Source organism: Prionailurus viverrinus, chromosome C2 (assembly GCF_022837055.1).
Source record: "Prionailurus viverrinus isolate Anna chromosome C2, UM_Priviv_1.0, whole genome shotgun sequence".
Classification (NCBI taxonomy): Eukaryota; Metazoa; Chordata; class Mammalia; order Carnivora; family Felidae; genus Prionailurus; species Prionailurus viverrinus.
Genome location: NC_062569.1, coordinates 7023976 through 7049416, shown reverse-complemented (window position 1 = coordinate 7049416; position 25441 = coordinate 7023976). Strand labels below are relative to the sequence as shown.

Below are 25441 nucleotides of genomic sequence, written 5' to 3'. Positions count from 1 at the left end.
GAAGCACCCCCAAAGGCCACAGACGTGGGAAGCGTAATCACACGACACCTGGCTTTCTGAGCATCAGCACTAGAGAGAATGGGGCCGCGGTCCTCGAGTGCACTTACCTGGTCCTGGCACAAAAGTTCGATTTTCTCCTCTGCCAGCACAGCAATATCCTCCTCTTTTTCCTGTTCCCCTGGCTTTTCGTTGTTAGAAGAGCTAGTGGTTTGCGACTCATTATCCAAGTTGATGATTTTCTCGTAAACGTGTTCCATTACTTTCCGGACTTGGAGCATGTCACTGGCAGAGAGTCTGTCTCTGCAAAAAAAAAAAAAAAAAAAGCAAGGGCAGAGTGTGACGTCAGCCAATTGCCGGACGTTGTCTTACATGCTCTTTGGTGTCCCCATTTGGTAAAGATAAAGCAAACCGCAGAAGCATAAACCAATAAATGTTTTCAGTCACTGCCTTCATCTATTTTAGAATTGCCAACATATTCTCTATAGTGTCCTCCTGAGACACAGATAGCGGGTAACTGAGATTAAATGCACGTTAAGACTTACACATACATAAAGAACAGCCTTCCGGCTTTTATTCCCTTAAAGACTTTCCTAGCACAGCAGCAGACTGAATGCTCCTGGGAGGGAAGGCAGCCCCCGGTGATGACCCACAAGCCCAACAGCCAGCCGGGTATCTCCAGATGGACGTCCTGCAGGAACCTCAAACTCTCCGTGTCCAAAACTACATTCATCAGCTTCCTCACTCCCAAACCTATTTCTGTATCACTGACGTCAGGTTGCCAACCCAAGCAGCTCAGGCTCAAACTCTGAAAGCCATCTTGAACGTCAGTCATTACAAGCGGAATCTAGGACTCGCTTTAACATAATCCAGGGTGTGTGTGTGTATGTGTGTGTGTGTGTGTGTGTGTGTGTGTGTGTGTGTGTGTGTAGGTGGGTGGGAGGGGGGGGAGGCAGAGAAGAAGGAAAATGTTCAGACATGTGTCAATAACCCTGAAGCTGTTTGACAGGATAACGGGGTTCATTCTAATCTCCTTTTCGTTATGTCTGGAAATTTCCCTAACAAAAGGTTTTTAAGTCTTGTTGAATACCTCTCTTTTGAAACTCTACCCATCCTTCCATGTGCAGCTCAAATTCCATGCCCTTCAAGAACCTTTCCAGAAAGCTCCAGCCCCAAATCCGCTTCTCCCTCTCTCCTCATTCCCCAAGTATCTGTGAAAGCAGTCTTTATATACAAACTGTCCTAAACTATGCTGTGGCAAGAAACAAAACCCAAGTCTTACTTTTTTGAACTTCTGTGGCCTACCACATAGGTACTTGGTAAAGGGTGAATCGTGTAAACTTTCAGTATTATGAAACTAGCTTTAGATCTACGACCTGTCTCCTTTGCCATAAAAGCAATCATAAAGAATAAAAAAATCTCTGGCAATTGATTAGATCCGGCATCACATGACACTACATTTACTTACTTTTTTAAGGTTTTTGCTCCCGAAGATGCATGAGGTTGGAGGTAGAAAGGAATTTTGTTGAATTTGGGCATATTTTTCTGAAATATTAAAAGTAAAAAAGGCATAATCATTTCTATTAGCTGATGAGTGAAAATGAAGTCAATAAAAAACATGATTTACCAGTTAATAGTTATTTTACAATTCAAATGAACTTCCTATGAAATTTATAGTAAGCTATCCAATCACCTAAGCCTAGTGAAAATGTATTCAGAAAAGTCTCGCGTTCAGTTTCGTAATAAAACGTATACGAGATAAATGATACGTCAGTGGCAGTGTGAAACTGCAGTATGACTCTTCCCAAATAACAATTCAAGGTATTAAAGGGAAACAAATATTACTTGCTATTTAAAGCAAAATCTCAATTCCACATTAAAACATTGGGGCTGATACTTAAGGGCCCAAACAGAAAATTCAGTGTCTGGAGAGAAACCCACAGCATCCACTTCTGAGCAAAACCACACACTCTAGGCTGGTGAGGCCCATCATCTAGCTGGAAAGGTCACTGAGGTCCTCCAACTTTCTCTCCCTCTCACATCAGGTCTGAGGTTTTAATCAAGAGTGGAAACTTCAGCCAAACGCCTAGGTGTCTACCATGAAGTGAACCACATACTCAGATGAAGGATAAAATTAACTGGTCATCTTTTCTCTGGGTATCACTCCCCTTCAAGCCTCCATGTCATATCCTGTCTGGGTGTCTCCTCTCAGGAATAAGCCACAGGCTGAACGTCAGCAAAGCATCCCAGGTGAGTTTCATACTCAAAGAAAGTAGTGCTTATGGGGAGCTCGGACTCAGAGCTAAGAGCACAGAATACCCATCAGGTGTCACACTGGCTTTAGGTTCTTGGAGGTATATCTGGACAGAAAACACATTTTCTGGAGGTTCTAGAGATTCAATCTCTTTTCATAAGGCTTTAGGAATATATAAAACAGATCAACAGCACATAAGAGAGTCTAGAAACAGATCCATGTGCATATAGAAATTTAGTACCTGATAAAGACAGCATTGCCAATTACTAAGAAAAGGATAGGTTATTCAAAAAAATTGTTTTGGCACACTGGCTATCTGGAGGAAGTTAGCATCCTACCTCACACTAAACAGCACACATTCTCATAAATTACAGAGCTAGACACAAACAATGATCACAGACGTACTAGAGAATAGCCAAGCAAGATGTGACACTCAGAGCCATGAAGATCAATCTGATTACATAAAAATTCAAACTTTTTGCCTGGTAAAAGACACCAACCACGAAAAAGTAATACTTCAACTGAGAGGCACAGATAATAGTCAAAGGGTGACTGTTCAATATGAAGTCCTACAAATCAGGAAGACACACTAACTCCCCAACAGAAAAAGGAGTGAAGGATACAGAGGCAATTCACAGGAGAAGCACAAACAGCCAATACGAAAAGATGCCTAGCCTCAGTACAGATGGAAACAAACAAACCAACCCACATTAAAGACCGACAAAGCAAAGACCGACAAAGCAAAGACCGACAGTGTCGGTCAGTGTGGAAAAATGGGCACTCATGCACTGTTGGAGCCTCTGTGGGGGCAAATGGGCTGTATCGTAAAATTTAAAACATGCAGACCCTTGGATCCAGGATTTCCACTTCTAGGAATTTACCCAAAAAGTATACAAAGATACACGTACAAGGATGTTGACAGAAGCATTGTTTGTGATAGAGAACACTGGAAACAACCTTAACGTCCCTCAATCGGGGACCAGATAATTATGGCACATTTATACAAAGACATACTATGTAATCATTAAAAAGGAATGACCCACATGACGTACAGACATGAAAAACCATCCAAGACCTATTTTTAAGCAAAAAATAAAACCAAACCAAGTTGCAGAACAGAATGTATAATAAGATTTTGTGCAAAATAATGAACTGTGTGTGTGTGTGTGTGTGTGTCTGTATCGACACACACACAGAGGCACCTACACACACACCTGGATAGTACCTGCTTGTGTACGCACAGAAAAAAGTCCTGAAGGTTGTGCATTAAACTACGAAAAGTTATCGCTCTAGGGAGAAGGACAGGAGTGGATGGAAGAAAGGGATGACTGGGAAAGAGATGGGCGTTTCCCTTATTCGTTTATTTTAATAAGCACATGACATGTTTATAACTCAATCCAACAGAGACATAAACTGACACGACTCATTACCAACTTCTTCCGCAGCCCTGGAGCTGCAGGGAAGTAGAGGGGGATTCCACTTGGAGCCTAGTTTTGACTCAAGTTTAGGACGGCACGGTCTAAAGCTGTTCTCGTGCCTTCGTGATCTGGAAAGGACAAAAGGGCGAAGCAGGAGCGAAGGACACTTACATCCACAGTGATGTCAATGACCCATTGTGGCACTGTCTCATTAAGAAGCATCGACTCAGTCTCACCCCCGGAGTCTCGGCAGAGCAGCCTAAACATAACCCGTCAGGTAGTAAGTGACACAAGCAGCACAAATGACAACCCCCCCCCCCCCCCCCCCCCCCCGTCAGCAAACATTAGAGGGAGGGTCCGGGCAACCCCCCCTTGACGGCAGCCAGGCGGCCTGACTCAGTCCGCCGGGAGGGAGAGCAGGGCCCCAGACCTCGAGGCCAGGCGCACACTAGCGCCGCTCCTCTGAGTCGTCGGGTGACGACAGGAACCTGGGTGGAGGTGGAACAGCCCGGAAAGCTCTCCTGCCGGCCCCCCCCCACCTGACGGAGGGCGGGGCGGTTTTGGTAATGATCCTCGGAGGATTCTGAGCTCAAGGGCAACAGAAGCGTTCCTCTCACTTCTGGCCCAGAGGAGACTCTAGTGAGCTCCCCCGTGGCTCCAGCAGGGCCTCGCTGGCAACCTGAGGGGAAGCTACTCCAGCTTCCCCGCGGGGCCTCACGAGGGACTGATCGCCTTGCACCTCAGGCCGGGGCACCACAGAACACGACAGTTCTCAGGAGCAGCCCAGGCGGTCCTGCAGGGCCCAGCCCGAGGGAAGTGCCCTGCTCTGATGCTCTGAGCAGGGACACCTGGGGATTCCTGACCCCCCCAGTCACGCTGGCTTAAGTGAGAGAGAGGGAGAGCTTCCTGCAGAAACCACCAGAGAAGCTGCCTGAAAGCAAGGTCCCGACCTTACTTTCACACGAGACGCTCAGCTCTCAGTTAGAATGGAGCCGACTGGCATCAGACACTGAATTATCGCATGGAGATGGAAAAGCTTTCGAATCACACCCATAAAAGTTAGTAATGAACAACTTATGTTTGGACGTGCCTGGCTGGCTCCGTCAGTAAAGCAAGCGACTCTTGATCTCAGGGTTGTGAGGCTGAGCCCCATGTTGCAGTGATCACTTTAAAGAGAAAATCTTTAAAAATAATTAATCAATTGGCTAAAAAAAGTAAAATCCTAAAAAAAAACAAACCCCAGTTTATCATGTTTGAGTCCGTATCTCTTAGCAAATGGGATGCGCTCTTCGGCAGGGTCTCCGACCTTCCTTACCCATACCTGAACAGTGTGCGTCCCCCAGCTTCACCAAAGATCACAGGAGTGTGGGGGGGGACTTGAAAATATCCATTTCCCTTCTGCACTCGGTTCTCCTGCTCCCCATTTACTAGGAAGAGATGCACATGGTGTCAGTATCCGGAGCTAGTGCTCAAATGTAACATTTTGTTTCTACAGGCTTCGAACCGCCAAGCTTTTAAAGATTTTTTTTTTTTTTCCAACGTTTATTTATTTTTGGGACAGAGAGAGACAGAGCATGAACGGGCAAGGGGCAGAGAGAGAGGGAGACACAGAATCGGAAACAGGCTCCAGGCTCTGAGCCATCAGCCCAGAGCCTGACGCGGGGCTCGAACTCACAGACCTGCGAGATCGTAACCTGGCTGAAGTCGGACGCTTAACCGACTGCGCCACCCAGGCGCCCCAGAACCGCCAAGCTTTTAAAGTTCAAAGTCTGAGAAGTCAGCCAGTCAGATGAAGGTACAAAACCAATCAAAGTTACATTTCCACAAAGAATAAGGACGCCAACTTGGGGTGTACCTCATGGGAAATGACTGTATACTTTTAGGGAATTTTAATCGGAGACATTAACATCTGAGATTTGAAATAAAGAGCGAACCATCTATTTGAGCCACAGGGAAGTCTAGGTCAGCCTGTTTACAAACGGTGGTCCGCTGTTGTGCACGTGGGTAGAACACCAAGATCAGGAAAATTTCTGCGGCCAGAAACAAATTTATGTTTTAACGGCTGCCATAGCCGATGGCAGAGGTATCAGCGAAAAGTAAAACCCCCAAAGCGGCCCGAATCTCCTTCTTGTTATTCCCTGCAGATTTCATTTTCCGGCTTTCTTCGTAACCTTTTGACGAAGTGCGGTTGAGCCCCACTCCAGTGCCACCTTGTTCACAGAGACACCTCTGGTGAATCTGGAAGCCACGTCACCCTCTGACCCCACAGCACCCGGCACCTCCCTGCGATCTCCTCATGCTCTATCTGCTCCATCCAAGGAGCTTTCTGCCCTGCCGGAACGTCAGGCCCGAAAGGATGCGGTCCGTGCCCATTTATCTCTATCAACCCTGCCAGCAGCTCACGACAGGCCTCTGGACGCCTGAGCTGCTCACCGAGGGGCATCTACACGACTCTGGAGAGCCCACGGTGCTGGTGCCGATCACCACACGGGTGGAGCGAGCAGTGGTCTGGCTGCACGGTGGGTGGGCCCCGCCCCCGCCCTTACTACGGCAGTTTGATTTGAGGATGACCCGGATTCCTGCGACTCTTTCCTTACTCCCACAGCCAAAGCCTGGACGCCAGTGGTGCAGACTGTCCTACTAGTTTTTGATCTTGATCGTCTACTTGGCCTCTAGGGCATTCTAACTGTCACCCTGCAGGTGGAGAGGGACGGGCATGGCTGGGAATGACATGCCCACAGCTACACAGCTGATAAATGCCACAGCCCACACTGAGACCTGGCTTTTTCCACCCTCTGCTGAAGATCTTTCCGTTGAGTTTCTCTGGCTCAGAGCCCCCTGTACGATTCTGATGGGGAGGGGCGTGCACCAGATGACACAGAACAAAAGCCACCACGGGTGGGGTCGGCGCCCTCTGCGACAGGGATATCAGAAGACTGGCTTGCAGAGAAGCATGGACAAGAGACCTTGCGCACAAGAGATTTAAACTGATTATGGATGAATCAGCCAGAACAAAGGCTCTGGCAGGAGGTCCTGGTCATTACTGGCCACCAGAAGTGGGCGCTCTTCAGCAGAATCTTCAGAGAATTCAGAGAATATTCAACAGAGTGAGCCCTCGGCAGGTAGGACTCAAGGATTCTTCAACTGGCTAATAGGTGACATATGAGCTGTGAAATTGTTTTCTTTTTTTTCTCTTCATTCAATCAAACTGAATCGAAATTACAAACTCGAAACATGTTCTCCTCTACTGCCCAGAGAAAGTTATTGCCACTGTCTGAGGCACACATAACTTTTCAATGTCCTCAGTGACATTAATTCTTTACAAATACCCGTTCGCTTATCCTGACACTTCTGGGTTGAAATTTGATTCTTTGAAACGTTTGGAGCCAAAATCAGGTAGATCATCAGACTAGGTAATCCCTGTGTTTCAGGCCGGCATGAATCATGACCAGGTAAGGACAGAAATGGCTTCCTGACGCAGCTAAGTAGCTAGCTCTGGAGGTGAGTCCAGCAGGACCACAGATGCTCTGAGGAACAGTCTTCTTTGGAAGAAGACTGCTAAGCCGCTTGCTTTTACGAGAAGGTCATTTGGATACATAGGGTTTTTTTTTACCCATCTTGAGCAGCTTCACGGAAAGTGCTCTTGGAATCTTAAGTCAAGACCGGACGTTCTTTGATATGTGGAAGGGTGATAAATTGGGCACATCACAAGTATTTATTTTGTCACGATTTAGCAAATGCTTCCAAACATTTCTTAAACATCCTTAGAATAACAAACACTCCAAGCATCTTAAACTTCTGAGTAATTTTAAGTCAATTATTTGGATATAAAAACACGAACCATGGTTTACTTCATTTTCTTCTTCATCCATTGGATTCACATGTGTTCTAGGCCAATATTCTAGGAGTGCCTGCAGTAAAAGTCCTCCTAAGTTCACTGCAAAAGAGTTAAAATGAAAAGACATGGAAAAGAGAGTTATTAGTTTTCACCTAAAAACAGAGGGAAAGAAATAAAAATTGTTTCCACATATTCGGATGTTACATTCATAACCCAATGCCAACGATGTTTAAAAGACTTTAAAGATTTTGCCAAGTCTATTAAAATTTATCTTAGAATGTTTAAGCAGTGATAATACGGAGCAATTAACTGGTTGTTCCGATAATATGAAGCTATCTGGTTGTTCAGATATAACCATTCTTTTTTTTTTTTTTAATGTTTATTTTTGACAGCGAGAAAGAGTAGGTGAGCAGGGGAGGGGCAGAGGAAGGGAGAGAGAGAATCCCCAGCAGATGCCGTGTCGTCAGAGCAGAGCCCAATGTAGGGCTTGAACCTATGAACAGTGAGATCATGACCTGAGCTGAAGTCGAACACTTAACCAACTGAACCACCTAGGTGCCCCAAATAGGACCATTTTAAAAAAATGAACAAAAACAGAGGCCTGGGTAGCTCAGCTGGTTAAGTGTCTGACTCTTGATTTTGGCTCAGGTCATGATTTCACATGATTTCTCTCTGCTGACAGTGGGGAGCCTGCTTGGGATCCTCTCTCTCCCCATCCCCCGCTCACACTGTCTCTGTCTCTGAAAATAAATAACTTAAAAAAAATTAAAAATGAACAAAAACGGGAATTACATTCTTTTTTTTTTTTTTTCAACGTTTTTTATTTATTTTTGGGACAGAGAGAGACAGAGCATGAATGGGGGAGGGGCAGAGAGAGAGGGAGACACAGAATCGGAAACAGGCTCCAGGCTCCGAGCCGTCAGCCCAGAGCCCGACGCGGGGCTCGAACTCCCAGACCGCGAGATTGTGACCTGGCTGAAGTCGGACGCTTCACCGACTGCGCCACCCAGGCGCCCCGGGAATTACATTCTTTAAAGAACTATTTCCATACGGAGCCACTAAAACTATATTTATGTACATCAGGTATGTCTACATACTACATTCTCAGGAGAATAGCAACCAAAGATGTAATCAACAAAATATAATAGACTTTTATACGTTTCTTCTCACAATACACAAGAATTAACTCAAAATAGATTAAAGATTTGACTGTCAGAACCATAAAACTCCTAGAAGAAGGGGTGCCTGGGTGGCTCAGTCCGTCAAGCGTCCAACTTCGGCTCAGCTCATGATCTCGTGGGTTGTGAGCTCGAGCCCCACGTCGGGCTCTGTGCTGAGAGCTCAGAGCCTGGAACCTGCTTCGGATTCTGTGTCTCCCTCTCTCTCTGTTCCTCCCCTGCTCGTGCTCTCTTTCTATCTCAAGATTAAATAAAAATTTTAAAAACTAAGGAAAAAAAAAAACCCCTAGAAGAAAACATAGGCAGCGAGGTCCTGGAGCTTGGTGATGATTTTTTGGATCTGACAACAAAAGCAAAAACAACAAAAGCAAAAGTGAGCTAGTGGGACTACATCAGGCTAACAAGCTCCTCACGGCAAAGGAAACCATCAACAAAATGAAAAGGCAGCCTACGGCATAGGAGAAATCTCTATAAATCATAGATCTGATAAGGGGTTAATACCCAAAATATACAAGGAATTCATACAACTCGACGGCAAAAACAAAAACGGAAAACAAGCAATCCAATTAAAAAATGGGCAGAAAGGGGCGCCCGGCTGGTTCAGTTGGTGGAGCATGTGACTCCGATCTCAGGGATTGTGAGTTCAAGCCCCACACTGGGTACAGAGATTACTTAAGAATAAAATCTTAAAAAAAAAAAAAAAATGGACAGAAGATCTTTATAGACATTTTCCCAAAGAAGACATACAGATGGCCAACAAGTACATGAAAAAAAAATGCTCAACATCACTAATCATCGGGGAAATGCAAATCAAAAGCACAACCTCACACACATTAGAATGGCTAGTACCAAAAAGATACAAGGTAAGTGTTCATGAAAATGTGCGTAAAAGGGAACCCTCTTACACTGTTGGGTGGGAACGTAAACTGGTGCAGTCACTGTGCAAAACAGTATGCAGTCTCCTCGAGAAATTAAAAATAGTAAATGCCGTATTATCTCGCAATTCCGCTTCTGGGTATTTACCCAAAGAAAATGAAAAAACCAACTCAAAAAGATATACACACCCTTATGTTCACTGCAGCAGTATTTACAGTAGCCAAGATATGGAAACCAAGTGTTCATCGATAGAGGAACAGATAAAGAAAAAATGTGGTACGTAGGTACAACGGAATGTTATTCGGCCACAAGAAAGAACACAACCCTGCCATCTGTGATAGTTCAGTTGGACCTTGAGGGCTATGTGAAGTAAGACAGAGAAAGAAAATACCAGATGATCTCACATATATGTCGAATCTTAAAAAGCAACAAAAGACAAAATAGACTGGTGGTCGCCAGAGGCAGGGAGCAGTGACGTGAAGAGGATATCAAAAGGTACAAACTTCCAGTTATCACATAAGTAAGTCATGGCGACTACTATTGTGCACATTTGAAAGCTGCTAACAGGGCAGATCTTAGACGTTCTCATCATAAGCAACAACAACAACAAAAATGTGTAACTATGTACTGTGGTAATGGATATTAACTACATTTATGATCATTTTGCAATATATACAAATATTGAATCAGGTTGGACATCTGAAACTAATATAATGTCACATGTCAATCATACCTCAATTAAAAACAAACAAACAAAACAAAGGAAGACACCAGAACTGTTTCCCAGCTTCACTTTTCCTACCCTAACAGATTTCCAGAAAGGATTAGGGGTAGAGAGTGTGCTGTGTGTTTAATTGTTAAAGGTAAGCCACAGACTGCGAGAAAAACCCAGGCCCCTAAAACATTTATTTATCTTAAAACCAATTTATTCAAAGTTACTTATTTATTTTGAGAGAGAAAGAGAGCCCGAGCTGGGGAGGGGGGAGAGAAGGAGGGAGAAGAGAATCCCAAGCAGGCTCCGTGCTGTCAGCGTGGGGCCCAACACAGGACTCAAACTCACCCACCGTGAGATCACGACCTGAGCCAAAATCAGGAGTCGGACACTTAACCGACTGAGCCACCCAGGCGCCCCAAGACCCCCAAAACATTTAAAACGGTATAGTATTTTCAAATTCCATGAGGGAATATATGTATTTCTTAAAAAGCGATTTAAAAATGCCCAAATATTGTTAAAAAAAAAAAAAGGAGCACATAGCAAAGAAAACCAAAGCAAACCAAACACAAACAAAAAAACCTAACCCAGCACAGATCCACCTTCTCTTTCGAAAGGAGGGAGGGAAGGACACTTAAACGCACGTTTTGGATCTGACCCGTCAGGGCTGCTGAAGCCAGCGTCTTTTGCAGAAACCCAAGCAGCAAAACAATCACTCTCATCCAAAGTAATAGTCAACATCTGTCAAAATAAAAACACTGTTAGCAGCATTCCATTTCAACACATTCTCCTAATATGCCCCTACGTATCTGTACTAAGTGCTAAGCCACAGATTCAGGACCAAAATGTGTTTCATGGGAGTCACTGGAGCTACAGTTTAATTCCCTGGGATACCAAAAGGCACTTTTTAACTGCATTTGGCAAGTATTAACACGAAAAACTTACTGCGTTCATACTTAAACACAGGACTCCGTACTTAATAATACTTAATTTTGAGCTACATAAGAAACTTTCAACCATCCCAAATTGTACGAATATCAGTTGCAAACTCACCCCTGTTTTTAAGTCTACTGAGAACCAATTTGGCACATACACCATCTTAAATCTTTTCTTAATTTCATCCTCAAAATCCACTTTGCCCAGATCTTCAACTTTACATGCCTATACAGCAAAAAGAAAGTATGGGAATTATCAACATAAGTGGTGAACTGATTTGATTCCGACTTAGGTACTCAAAATTTTACACATATTCACATCTGTCTCAATAAAATGGAGTCAAAGAAACATTTCAACAAGGACGTGGCCAAATAGTTGCAGGGAGATGCTTTAAGACAAAAATATCTGCTATTACACTTTTAAGGTAAAAGAAAAAAAAAAAAACCCCAAAACCCAAAACGTTCTCTTTTTGGAATTGTCATGTTGGTCATACTGATAAAACACATCATCACACTGACCTGGAAGCAATGTTAAATGAGGCACAGACAATCTTCCAGGAACAAAGAACAGTTACTAAACACCCTAGGAGACCCGGGCAGCTGCTGTGAAGACGAGAGCTACCCTACAGGCAGCCCGGTAAAGGTTTCTCTTTCTTGGCCCTTCCGATCTCTCCTTCACTGCCCTCAAGTGCTCCCCAGAGGCGTGTCCTGACCTCCGCGGGGAGCCCTGGGGCGTTTCCCATCACAGCTCACCTCCATTCCTATCCGTGTCTCGGAATACTCCCTCCACCACCACCTCGTCACATCAATGTGGCTCTTTCCTGAGGGTCAGCTGTCTTCTCGAAGGCTGACTCTGCTGCCTCTCCTCTATCCCGTGCCTCCCCGATGGCGCATGGAGACCACTTATTCCCTCGCCTCCACGGAGAGATGCCTATTCCTCTGAGGCTGCAGGATACTCTACCCCGTTCCCTCATTCCACCGGGCAACCTCTGTGGCCGCTCTCCCTGGGTAGAGGCTGGGGATCCTGCTAACATCCTACAGTGCACAGGACAGATCCCACTCCACCCTGCCTCCCTCGACAAAGACTTATTTGGCCCAAAATGTCAATAGTGTCAAGGATCAGGAACTGTGATGTATTCTTGTTAAGGCAAGGCAGCATATAGCAGAAAGGTTCCATTCAAATTTTAGGTGCTTAAAAAGATGAACTATGGCCTTACCTATTATTTGCATTAAAAAGTACCCCCAAATAAGGTATTATTGCAATCAAATCTTAACTTACACACTTACTATCTTGGTTACTACGTATATTTTTTACAATAAACAATACAGGTGATACATGGTCCAATAACTTACGTTTTATACAAAAAGATACTCACCTTCAATACATCCCAATATGCCACATTATTATTGGTATCTTTGGTTAATATATGTCTCTTATCATTAAGAATGTGACACTGAATAATACTAGCACCCCCTAAAGGAAAAAAGAAACCCACACGATTAGCAAAACAATTCTCTATTTAAATTCACAGTATGGCAATAATCACTAATTGGCATGTAACAACATAAATCATAACATCCATCAGAAAGAAGGCGAGTCAAAAGATACATAGATATTAATATATATACATATAATTATATCTAAGGCAATTTAAGGCCAAAGAAAAACTGTCTCATCTTAAAAACAGATTATAGCTTCAAAAACTCACTACTTCGAGGGGCTTCTAGTGGAAAATTGTTAAGGGCAAACAGTTTTACCCAGTGGGAAAAGTTCACAATTATTATTATTGTTATTTTTTAATATAATTTATTGTCAAATTGGTTTCCCTACAACACCCAGTGCTCATCCCCACAGGTGCCCTCCTCGATACCCATCACCCACCTTCCCCTCCCTCCCACCCCCCATCAACCCTCAGTTTGTTCTCAGTTTTTAAGAGTCTCTTATGCTTTGGCTCTCTCCCACTCTAACCTCTTTTTTGTTTTTTCCTTCCCCTCCCCCATGGGTTTCTGTTAAGTTTCTCAGGATCCACATAAGAGTGAAACCATATGGTATCTGTCTTTCTCTGTATGGCTTATTTCACTTAGCATCACACTCTCCAGTTCCGTCCACATTGCTACAAAGGGCCATATTTCACTCTTTCTCATTGCCGCATGTACTCCATTGTGTATATAAACCACAATTTCTTTATCCACTCATCAGTTGATGGACATTTAGGCTCTTTCCATCATTTGGCTACTGTTGAAAGGGCTGCTATAAATACCCACTGGGAAAAGTTCAATCGGTGACAGAAAATCTCTGAATCAGTCCCATGGCTAACTTTTGCTTCCTATCTTCCTTCTCTCTCTGATGCCACCTGCACGGACATCGAACTGCAGACAAAGACACCAGTAAGTACCTTGACCCCATACTCCAGCATTCAAGACAGAGTTGCCGCTTCCAGGGGCAGCACAGAGAATACAAGGATCAGACCTGACTCTTTCTGCCTTGTGCCAAGAGACAACATTCAACTCTCTAGATTTTGCAAAGTGGTTTGGCTTTTCCAAAACCATCATTATTCTGATGCTAGGCAAAAAGACTGTACCTCAAGAAAGCTCACTTTTTAAAGTCACTAAATCACATTAAAAAAAAAAAAACAACTTATTTTTGAGAGTGTGAGAGAGAGAGAGAGAGAGAGAGAGAGAAAATGAGTGGGGAGGGGGACAGAATATCTGAAGCGGGTTCTGCGCTGACGACAGAGAGCCTGATGCGGGGCTTGAACTCACGGCCTGAGCCGAAGTCAGACATTTAACCGACTGAGCCACCCAGGCACCCCAACACTAAGTAGCATTTAAAAAATATATTTCTTCTATTAAAAATAAACCTATATACTGTGTCTCTTGTTGACAGGAGAATTACATTTAAAGGAAAGCCATCTCCTTTTTGTCTATCTCTTAGTAACTATAATTAACCTTAGTAAAAAGTATCGTACCTTCCACCTTCCCTACTCACCTTTAATAACCTGGTCAGGCTGCGTACAAAGTGGTGTTATAGGATTTGTACAGTCATTGTCATAATCTCCGGAGGCTCTGAAATTATGAATTCCCTTCAAGGTCTAAAGGAACAAAATTCATTTTTTAATCATTTTACACTTTATAATTTGCCAATCCGTTTCAAGTGGTAAGAAAAACAAAGAACAAGAAAAAACAAAACAGTAAAATCAACCACAAAATATTTAGTGACAAAGTACAATTATCTACCACGATTTAAAAAAAAAAAAAAAAAGTATTAAGAAGGGAATGTCAACATTATCTTCTTGGAGAGAAAAATAAGCCATTTTCCAGGTAAAGCTATTGTTGATTTCAAATTGGGACAATGAAATTTAGACAAGATATATAACATTTTTTACCATACCAAGAAAGCCCACTTGACTGGCATATCAACAAATAAATGTAAACACACTCTCTTTTGTTATTCACACATAATCTGATAGGCAAGAAAACTTAAATGTTCTTTAAATAACACTTAAGGATTAGTAGCATTTTTGATGACTTCTCTATGCGTATCCTCTAATTCTATCCCTGTTCTACAAACCATGAGGGAAAAGGAAATGAATTTGAAAGCACCATTTTCTAATTCTCTTATGCTTAGAAAAACAGAATCCTAGCCAAGTGTCCCTGCCGTGTTGGTACAGGGATTCCCTGCTTTCCAAAAATGAAGCGTTGATATGAAAACTTCCATAAGCCGAAACTGTAAAGACAAGGAAGCAATCGCCATTTCATAAAAGCAACAACCCTCTTCCGATTTCTTTTGGTTACAGAAACTGGGTAACACAGGAATTAGCAGAAGTGAAGTAGTATAAAGCAAACTTCTGGACAGTGGGGGAAACCTGTACCCAGGCTGCCTTCAAATGCAGTTCTGTGAGGTCAGAAGCTATACTGATATTTTTTGGTTTTACCGGGCAACGGTGCCTATTCTAAGCACAACAAATGTCCATCTTGGTTCCTGACAAAGAAGTCGGAAGCTTCATATTGACTTTTACCTTAATTTTAGTACAATCCTTAGGATGATACACACAGGCTTTCATGTTTTTGCCACTGTTCAAAAGCATGCTGGGCTTTTTCATCTTGAGCATTTGTTACTGGTATCCGGCAGGTCTGTGATAACAAACCACGTCTGCACACCTTTGCCAGGTGTATGGAAGCTCACTTACCCATTTATTTACTGTAGACTTAGTCGTCGCGACCCAGATTGCGGGAGGGGGATCAGCTGACCTATCAAGCTCCATCTGAAAACAAAGCACAGAAACATTGCTTTCTTGAGTGCTGACTCTCCTGAGTCGCTGGGACTAGCTACGTATTATTAAATGTCGACTCCTGCTGACGGTACCCTGGCATGCGTTAAAAAGCTAGGGGGCATGGGGCGCCTGGGTGGCTCAGTCCGTCAAGTGTCTGACCTCGGCTCAGGTCGTGAGCTTATGGTTCGTGGGTTCAAACCTTGTGTTGGGCTCTGTGCTGACAGCTCGGAGCCTGGAGCCTGCTCCAAATTCTGTGTCTCCCTCCCTCTCTGTCCTTGCCCCCACTCATGCTCTCTCTCGCTCTCAAAAATAAATAATAAACATTGAGGAGAAAAAAAAAAAGCTAGGGATGCACAGGGGCACCTGGGTGGCTCAGTTGGTTGACTGTCTGACTTGATTTCAGCTCAGGTCGTAGTCCCAGGCTCATGGGAGTGAGCCCCGCAGAAGGCTCTGTGCTGAGTGTGGAGCCTGCTTGGTATTCTCTATCTCCCTCTGCCCCTCTCCCCTGCTTGCTCTCAAATAAAAATTTTTTAAAAAGAGGGAGAAAAGCTAGGGATGCACAGAAGAACGAGGCAGTCTCTTTGCTAAAGGAAGCGTGGCCTCATAAAAGTGTAATAGGGGTGACTTCTCATCAAAAACAGTGGCTTAAAGTCTGTGTGATTTTAAATTAATTAATTAATCAGGGGATCCAAACAGGTACAGTCAAAAGGATGACTTACATAATTTTGGGGTTTGCTCTTTTGTTTTTCTGTTCTTTTTTAAGTTTATTTTATTTTTTGAGAGAGAGCATGCACGCGTGTGCACACAAGGCAGAGGGGAGGGGCAGAGAAAAGGAGAGACAGAATCCCAAGCAGGTTTCATGCCATCAGCTCAAACTCAAGAACCATGAGATCGTGACCTGACTCAAGATCAAGAGTTGGATGCTTAACCGACCTGGCGCCCCTATTCTTTCTTAATGATAAAGAAATAGATCTTTCTCTATGAAGATGTTTGTACTAAAAAAAATCCTGAGAATACAGCAAAAGTGAAAAATATGCAAGTAAGTCCCCCCCCTCCTAAGAATAGTACACCTGTGAATACCTTACTGCGTCTTCTGTATTTTTAAAATAGCACACGTATAGAAACACATCCCTGCACCCATGTACATAGTCTGCACACAAAATCACTGTGTAGTCAGTCAACCACTATTCTTCCCGTGCCAGGAAACGGAAGGTTGGGAGCTGTGGGACAGGCTGGACTCCTCGCAAGAAGGAATCCCCTCAGTTCAGAGTGACGTTTCTTGTAACACACAGTTATGTGGGCACTAAGTCCTTTTAGGCTTTCCTCTCCCCTGGCACTGCAAAACGCCGTGTTTCTCCTCCCTGCCGTCTGCCCCCAGGAGCCTGCTTCCTGCACACAGGCTCTGACTGCAGCAACTCCCTTGCTTCTCTAGGATTACTGGGTGTGTCCCTGGGGGGCACCACCTATTCTGAAGAGCTGTACTCGGCCAGTATGTGTGCGCTCATAGGCCACAAGCATCCCCTCAACCGTCTCATTTGACCTCTATTCCTTTGCTTCAGCTCTTCCTCTTCTACTGTGGTCTGGGTGTCAGATGTCGCTCAGTTTTGTGGGTATCTGCAGTTTTGTCTCTTGCTTTCCTGATTGTTTTTGGACGATTGTTGTGAAAAGGAAGTCGTGCTGCCTTTATGCCTCCATTTTAAACCTGGAGTTCTCTTCAGTACGGTTTTAACGTGCGATGCTGAGATGATCAGTGAGGCCGAACGCGCGGTCATGTGATGACAGGCCATTCTGCAGTCCAGGCTTCACTTTTAGCAGGTGTCAGTATGGACGGCTTCCCAAGTACTCTTTCACCAACACGCCGGACGCTGGTCAGCAATCGGGACGACTGTGAGGTAGAAACGTCAGGTTTGGAGTATGAACCGGCTCGTTCTCTTCTTCCGAAGCATTCTTCCACATCCTCCCTCTGAGGCAGTGGTCTTTCTGCTTTGCTGTCTGCTCGCAGATACCTGAACTTGTCACATTCCTCCACTGAGGACAGGTTAGGAAAGCCGGGGGAGCTCAGGAGCAACGTGGGGCAATCGCACTAGGATTCGCCAGCGGGAGAGCTACGTGTCACGAATGTGCCCAAAAAGTCACCATTTCTTCTACAGATGACTAATAAAACTTAAAATATCTTTTTTTCACCACCCCACAGATGTGTGAGTTGTGTTCTAATACAGATTTTGCCGGATTTGGCCAGCACGTGTAACCATCTTAGGCACAAAACTAAAACACAGGACATACCTTGAGAACTGGTGCTTTTTCTTCACAAATTAGTACCCGAATGTCAGGGTTTCTTAGGTCTGTACAGTAAATCTTCCTGTCCCTTCCACCAGAATACACGTGTGTGAAGGCGTCATTGACCTGCAGAGCCCAAACGCCTTCATCATGGACTCGGTACGTCGCTATACATCTCTGTTGGCCAAGGGACCAAAGGCGAATTGTCCCATCAGAACTGCCCGAAAGGCACTGAAAACAGAGAAAGTTAACGTTAGAGAAAGTTCCGGCCAGAAGGTTCCTGCTTTCCTGTGTTCTGTAGCCGGTGTCTGTCCTTGTTGACTCTACACTGTCAAACGCACATGTCTGACAACCTGTATTTCTGCCTCTGATAAAGACTTCTGATAAGCACGCACCATAGGCTCACATGACCGAAGGCAACAGTACCTGCTCAAGCAGGGGGAAAAAACTGCCTTTGTCCTCTCTTGCCTGGCCACATGCAGGATTAGCGTCCCCTGGGAAGTTGTTAAAAATGCAGATTCCTGGGTCCGATTCCAGACTTAATGTGGCAGAAACTGTGGTGGTTTCTGTGGTGGTAAGTTACAATCCATGCTTTGATGGGCTCTCCAGGTCATTCTGGTACTCTAAGGTTGACAAGCTTTGCACTAGGCCAGCAAGCCTATTAGAGCTAGGGGTCACACTCCGCCTCATCCTCCTGCTCATGGCAATGGATTCCTGATGGCCTGCCAGGTCTCTGAGATTCTACTAATAGGAGTCAGAAGCAAATCCTAGTCCCAGGCTTACCACTCACTCTCTGTGACCTTGGGTACTTCCCATCTGAGCCTCAAGTTCAATGTCTATTAATATAAAATGGGGACCTCCAGCACTCAGAGTTAACATTAGCAATTCTGACGCTTTCTAAAGGTTCCGGAGCATCAACTGCGTAGAAGTTGCTGGCACACAAATTAGGGCCGAGCACGCTGTGAGTCCGACAGAAGGAGGCTGAATCAGCCACATGCCTGGTGTTCGCTACCAGTTCCCATGGTGACTTGCCAAAGAGAATAAACCTTACTCCTCTGAGGGAACAAATGGCCTCGAGGAGAAGCAAGTGCTGGTGCTGGCGTATGAAATCAAGTAGGCAAAAAAGCTTAGAGCAGGTAGCTGTGGGCTTAGAGATTTGGGAAGTGTCCGAATAGATGAGGCCTTCAGGAATGTTAAAGATATAGTGGTGTGCCCCGTGACTGGAAGGACCCTTTAGAACTCTGGACAAGGTTAACTAAATGAACACGTACCGGGAGACTCCCCCATAAGTGGCCGGGAGCATCCGTGTTTGAATCACCTGTTCCAACTGGTCTACAAGGCAACCGAGAGACCAGCCAACAAAGAAACTGCCCCAGCTAAGTTACAAGCAGACCTCCAACGTGCGCGCGGGAGGACCGACACAATCTAATGGAGGAAGGGCAAGGAAGGGCTCGCCTTCCACGAAGAGACGCTACTCTGAGGTGGTGAAGCTGTCAGTACAGCTCTGATCCCTCAGATCCTAGGCCGTGTACCCACAGAGAGTAAGCCTGACAACTTGAGGAGGAGAAACTCCACCCTAAGGTGATGGGCTGGAAGTCCTCAGAGCCTGGGCAACTTGCAGTTACTCCCAAACCCAAAGTGTAGAGCCGAAAGCCGATGAGGGAACACAGAGCTGTATCACCCCTGATATGAAAGACAAAATAATCTCTGATGGTAACTGTATTCTGAGACTGCTAAAAAGCAGGCCCCCAAGTAGACAACGATTGCTTTTAAAGTCTAATGTTGGTGAACTTCCTTGTAGTGGTCGGTAGTGTGGTTGAAGGATGTGCCTATTTTATAGGACTTCTAGTGCCTGACAGCTTGCAGGAGCTAGAGTCGTGCACCAAACTATCTCCACCCTTCGGGTAGATACACGTGAAGACCCTGTCATTAGGAGGTAGCTCTTGGGACTAGGACAGGAGGCCCTGAATGGTTCTGCTACATCAGACTTAGGGGCACAGAGTCTACAGCCCTGATCGGGGGGGGGTCTGTGCTCCTGAACGAGAAAGTAGAGGGGCCAGTGTACCAAAGCCAGGCTGCTGTTGACCAACACGAGTGTTTCTGGGATGGTCGCTCATACATAACTCAACTCCCAATAGCAGCCACGTGGGCATGCTAAGCTGGCAAGGAATAGCCTGATGCTTAAAGACCCCTGGACCCATAATGTAAGGTTAAGAAGCAGTACTTAGGTTACCAGGAAAACCCTCTGAGGGACCCATAAGGATGTCACTGACTCAAACTAAGATGGCAGATGGTCCCAGCTCCTCGAGCAATTGCCTGAGCAAGTACAAGGGATGAGATGTCCAGCGGCTCGGCCCAGTAATGTTGGCACCGATCAAAACAAGCTCAGTGGCGACAGACCTCAAACAGTAAGATTTGCTAAACAATAACAACAACAAAGGAAGAGGATGTCCACAGGATTCACAGGCCTATTACACACACACACACGCACACACATTATTTTTTAATGCTTATTATTTTTGAGAGAGAGGCAGAAAGAGGGAGACAGAGAATCTGAAGCCGACTGCACTGTCAGGGCTGAGCCCAGTGTGGGGCTAGAACCCACGAACTACAAGATCATGACTCAAGCTGAACCACTGAGCCACGCAGGTGCCCCTTATACGTTATCTTATCACTAGTCCTGACTTACAATGACACCGGAGATCCTGTGTTAGAAGCTTACAGGGCAACTCTGCAGGATACAGTACATACCCTGGTCCGGTAATTTTTGACTATTTCTCTCATATATTACAAGAGTTTGAGAATCAGTATGCCAAGGTTTCATTTTCCTTCCTCTCTTTTACCCAAACAACTAGTTAGCATTGCTGTTATGTTGATCAGATTCCCAAATGTTAACATGTTGTGCAGTTGGTGGTTAAATTTACATTTAGCCTCCAGCTGCCAGTAAGGACAATGGATGGAGAAGGAAAGGGAGAAGGAGTCTCTGCCTGATTACGCACCCCAGGGCTGACGGCAGCCTTTCAAGCGGTCTGCGTACAGTCCGTGGAGGTGACTTCACGTGAAGTGCGTCTGTAACCACGTGTGCTAAATTGCCTTAGGTAAAAGCACACTCCTATCTGTACACACAGGAGACAAAGCAAGGAGTATAGGAGCAAGAGGAGCTTTAGAAAATCTCCCCAGCCCACAGCCGCCTTCTGAAAACCGTCTTATCCACATCCCCTGTTTCGGGGCAGTTGCACAAAGACCACGGGACCCAGTCAAATCCCGAACAAAGCCAGCAGAACAAGGCAGGGTCAGCCATCCCACGTGGAGCTCAGCAGCTACACTGCAAAAACAGTGAGGAGCGGACTGAACCGGGCTTCTCAGACTTCCATGAAAACGGGGCTGCAAAGGAACTCAAGAGCTCTAGAAAATGCCACAGCTCACAGAGAAGAATATACTTACTACTTCTAACCTTACCGACATTATGATCCCCACTTTGCAGATGAGCAAACCAAGCACTAGGAAAGTGAAGTCCTCTCCTCGAGGCCACACAGTAAGTACATGAACACTGGGATGTAGCTCCAAAGACCTCCATGGGCATCGTCTAACTTCTCTTTGCCTGGTTCTGAAGGATGATTTCCTCTCACCTCCGGAGACAAAGTCTCCTCTAATTCACATGGGAGGCAACTTGCATGACGAAATTCCCACAGGAGTGACAGACCGATGGCGCTTCTCACTGTGCCACCTCCCCACTCTGCATTTCCTAACCCACTCGCAATCAATTCCAGCTAGCTCCGGGCTCCTCCCTGGCCCGTGAGCAAACATGGCTGGGGAGACGGGGGCACGGGGCAGAAGTAGGCCCGAACTGCAAATGGTGCTCGGTTTTTGTTTTTATTACCTACATTGATGGAAGATCATTTTCCCACTGCTACAGAACAAACTGAATTGTGATTTATAATCCACAAATTATGTACCCAACAAAGTACTAGGGTACCAGTACGTGTTCAAACGTTACCAAAATGTTTGTAAGTATTATGTCAGATGTCTAAACTTACAGACTGTATCTACAGAGTCAAATGACAGGATTTGGCCCAAAGTCAGACCCACTGTTAGGAAATTTTCACTAGCAGAAAGCATTCAATACCAAAACTTCCTTCTGCTTTACACAAAGTAACACTTTAAATTATCTTATCCTAAGGGCGCCTGGGTGGCTCAGTTGGTTAAGTGTCCGACTTGGGCTCGGGTCATGATCTCCTGGTTCGTGGGTTCGGGCCCCGCATTGGGCTCTGTGCTGACAGCTCGGAGCCTGGAGCCTGCTTCGGATTCTGTGTCTCCCTCTCTCTCTACCCCTCGCCCGCTCACACTCTGTGTCTCTCTCTCAAAAAATAAACATTAAAAAATAAATAAAAAATAAATTATTTTATCCTATACCCATCGTAACTGCATCTAGCCATTGGCATTAGAGTTATTCTGAGGGAACCTCTTGTTTGGTCTCTATTTAAGTGAGGCAAACAGAATTAATTTCAAAATGTGGATTACTATTAGGTGCAACTGGGGTATTTTAAGGACTGGAAAGTAGACCACTCTTCAGAAGTTTCTGGTGCATGAAATTTGAGACAAGGTCACTAGGTAAACATCCACGTGCAAGTACGTACCTGTGTACCATCCCTGTTCAACAGCAGTGCTTTGACATTGTCTGTGTGCCCTTTCAGCTTCATTAGTTTCGCACATGTTCTTGGATCCCACACCCTTAAAACCTGCGTATTTTAACAAAATGTTACATCAACTGAACACACACCTGAACAAATTTCAATAATAAATGACCGAGAGGTCAAATGACAACCATTACACTGTGAAGGAAATACTGTTTTGCCAATGGGCACCGACTGAGGCTCCCGATCTTTTCAAGCAGGAGGAACCCCTTCTAATGTCAAAACGTGAATAGGCCTCCCCCACCCATTCAGCCCACCCCCGTCACCACAAACGACAGTAATTATATAGTTATATTCTTATTTGTTCAAATAAAACCTTTCCCTTAACAAAATCTCTGTCTGTGTATTTAGTAATTATACAGATCGAATTATTTTGGTGTCTCTGTTTTCCGGTGTTAAAATATACCCGTTAGCTCCCCCTTACCTTCTCAGTGGACCCTGATACAATGATTGTTCCCAGTTGATTCATTGCCAGGCTATAAATGGAATCTTTGTTCCCGCTTAAAGAAGAGGCTATTAAGGATAAACAAAGCTAAATGTTAACAAAATCATCATCTGTTCAGCAGTTAGCCAGCAAAAATTTAAGTTTAATTATTTGGCTTAGAAAATCTTTGTGAGTGTTCTAAGGAAAAGAAATCTTGCTATGAGGGAGATCATTCTAAACAACAATACTGTTTTCAAAATTTACATCTTGTCTAGATTTGAGACACAAAAGTGCTCAATAAATATTTGCTAAACTGAACTGCACTGCCATTTAAAAACTATCCACATAAGTAATGTATTTTCAAAGATATACTCGTGCCAATAAATACGAACAACATATCCAAACTCACCGTTTTCAAGGAAACACAAACCAAAACAAAAAATATTATTTTCACCTATCAAATCAGATTTTCAATGAGGCAATAATTAATTCTCAAAAAACAGTACAATGGTACTCTCATACATTACTTGTCGGATAAGTACAACTTGTTTGGTACAACTCTTGGAAGGATATTAGGCAATGTTTAGTGAGAATCATGTTCATGCTCTACAATTCAGAACTCGGTTTCACTGAATTGAAGGAAGCTACATATAAACTGTCTATACAGTATCAACCTAATTTTCAATAAAGAATAAATATAAGCAAAAATACTGAGAAGTTACGAGTAAAGGAGTTAATATACGTATTTAGAAAAGTAACAGGTTATGTAGTAAGTGCTCAAAAACTGTTAGCTATTAGTACTTCTATAATCATAAATCAGCTTGTGTGATATCCTCGCTAAACGATTCTAAGCAAGATGTATCTGTTGCAGAATCTGTAACCCTAAGCCCGGTGTCTGACCTGGGGACAATCCTGCCTTCTTCTGCTTTGTTCCCTCTTGTTAGTGTTTCTTTGGGGCAGGCCCTACATCTAGAGAGCTAAATAATGTGTCATGACAGCCCCCAGCAGAGATCAGCTGCTGGATCACTACAGTAATGCCCTGGTGAAAAATCAAGGAGATCAAGGGGCGAGTAGTGTTTAGAGCTCTGCATACTTCCTAGGGAAAAGGGTGGGAACAATATTCAAGAAATTATAAACATCAGTCTCCCAACCTGCCCTTCCTGGCACATCCTAGATCATATTAGGCCTGTTTTAGCTATGTCAATGTGAGTATTCCACAGTCATGAAAAGCTGGACCTGTATGTAGAGATCTAGACAGTTCAGGCCTATGTCCTGAACACAGACCTGCCAGGCCAGCCTTAGCCACACATGTGCTCCTAAAAGCCCTCTGACACCTGGCCTAGAGGACACTAGTGGGCTGGCTCAAGTGTGAGGCTCAGTGTCAAATTTAGACTCCTGTGGGTCTGACCTGGTAATCTCCGATCTCTTAGCTGATGAGGCATCTGTGCAATTAACGTGTTGTGAATGTTTCTGAGTTGCCTCTGGAGGCACCCTAGCCTCTCCTGATCTCTTCTGAAATTGGCTGGATTCTTTAGGGTGGCTCTGAAAGGGTCCTGCAAAATCAGTGCAGGGAGCCTTTTCTTTCTTCGTGTATTTTCCATGTTGGCCATTAACTCAAGGGCTCATAGTAACACTTTTAAGAGTCAGAAACTGCCTGCGTTGTCAAGTAATCACCACCTCCATCAACAGTGTCTGCTGAGATTGTGACCCTGGACCAGGCAATGCTACGGGAGGTACAAAGTGGTAATAAGACAGACTCTTTTGCCCTGCAGGAACTTACACTTTAGCTAGGGAGCTAAGACATGCACATGTACAAAAATAGCCAGGTTACACCTGGAGAAGTTACCATTTTTAGACTGCAGTGAGGAACTAGCTCCTTGTTGTTCAATCATACTCTTGGGGGCTAGAACGCTGTAGGAAGAAGCACTCTCAAAATATGAACCACTGTCTCGATGCAAACCTATCCAAGATGTTTCATCAACCATTCTTTATGTATGTCAACTTGAATCACTTCCAAAGAAATTTTTTTCAAACACCTTACTTGTGACAGTGTTGTTTGAGGCAGTCAATGCTGTTAAGGTATTCACATCCCAAAGGAATATCTGTCTGTCCAACCCAGCTGAAGCTACCAGTTCTTTATCCTTGGCATAGGCTAAGGCCTTTACATAATCCTGTAACAGAACACACACACGATGATCTACTAGATCGGTAAGAACAGGAGTCACAGAAAGTACTGAGATCTCAACGTTACACTAAAGACGCTGAAAATTATGTTTGCCGTTTTACCTTATGTGTCCTTAGTGTTGACATGCAAAATCCCTTATGTGCATTCCACACTTTCACTGTTGTGTCAGAAGACGCAGATATTACTAGAAGAGGCAAAGAATAAACGAACCCCTTAGTAAGACTTTCCGTCATTTTAAGGACTCATAACAACGTAACATGCTTTCAAACTGACATTCATAGACACACGCGTATACTTGAATATTTACGGTATTTGTAACATTAATTCCAGTATCTGTTAATGTTCACACACACACACACAATCTAAAAGCTCTTCCTAG

The 25441-nt window shown here is 44.3% G+C and overlaps 1 protein-coding gene across 1 annotated transcript in view; it reads right to left on the bottom strand.

Annotated features, from left to right (window-relative positions):
• Positions 1 to 25441, bottom strand: part of WDR48 (WD repeat domain 48) — a 43657-nt gene that overhangs the window by 2546 nt on the left and 15670 nt on the right. The window contains exons 4-18 of the mRNA XM_047873917.1: positions 25164 to 25246; positions 24919 to 25048; positions 22878 to 22966; positions 22397 to 22498; positions 17766 to 17990; positions 15399 to 15473; positions 14198 to 14300; positions 12585 to 12682; positions 11327 to 11434; positions 10918 to 11014; positions 7511 to 7606; positions 4991 to 5096; positions 3841 to 3928; positions 1466 to 1542; positions 108 to 300 (exon numbers count right to left, since the gene is read on the bottom strand). Of these exons, the coding sequence (XP_047729873.1) occupies positions 108 to 300; positions 1466 to 1542; positions 3841 to 3928; positions 4991 to 5096; positions 7511 to 7606; positions 10918 to 11014; positions 11327 to 11434; positions 12585 to 12682; positions 14198 to 14300; positions 15399 to 15473; positions 17766 to 17990; positions 22397 to 22498; positions 22878 to 22966; positions 24919 to 25048; positions 25164 to 25246 (1670 nt within the window). The remainder of the gene's footprint in view (positions 1 to 107; positions 301 to 1465; positions 1543 to 3840; positions 3929 to 4990; positions 5097 to 7510; positions 7607 to 10917; positions 11015 to 11326; positions 11435 to 12584; positions 12683 to 14197; positions 14301 to 15398; positions 15474 to 17765; positions 17991 to 22396; positions 22499 to 22877; positions 22967 to 24918; positions 25049 to 25163; positions 25247 to 25441) is intronic.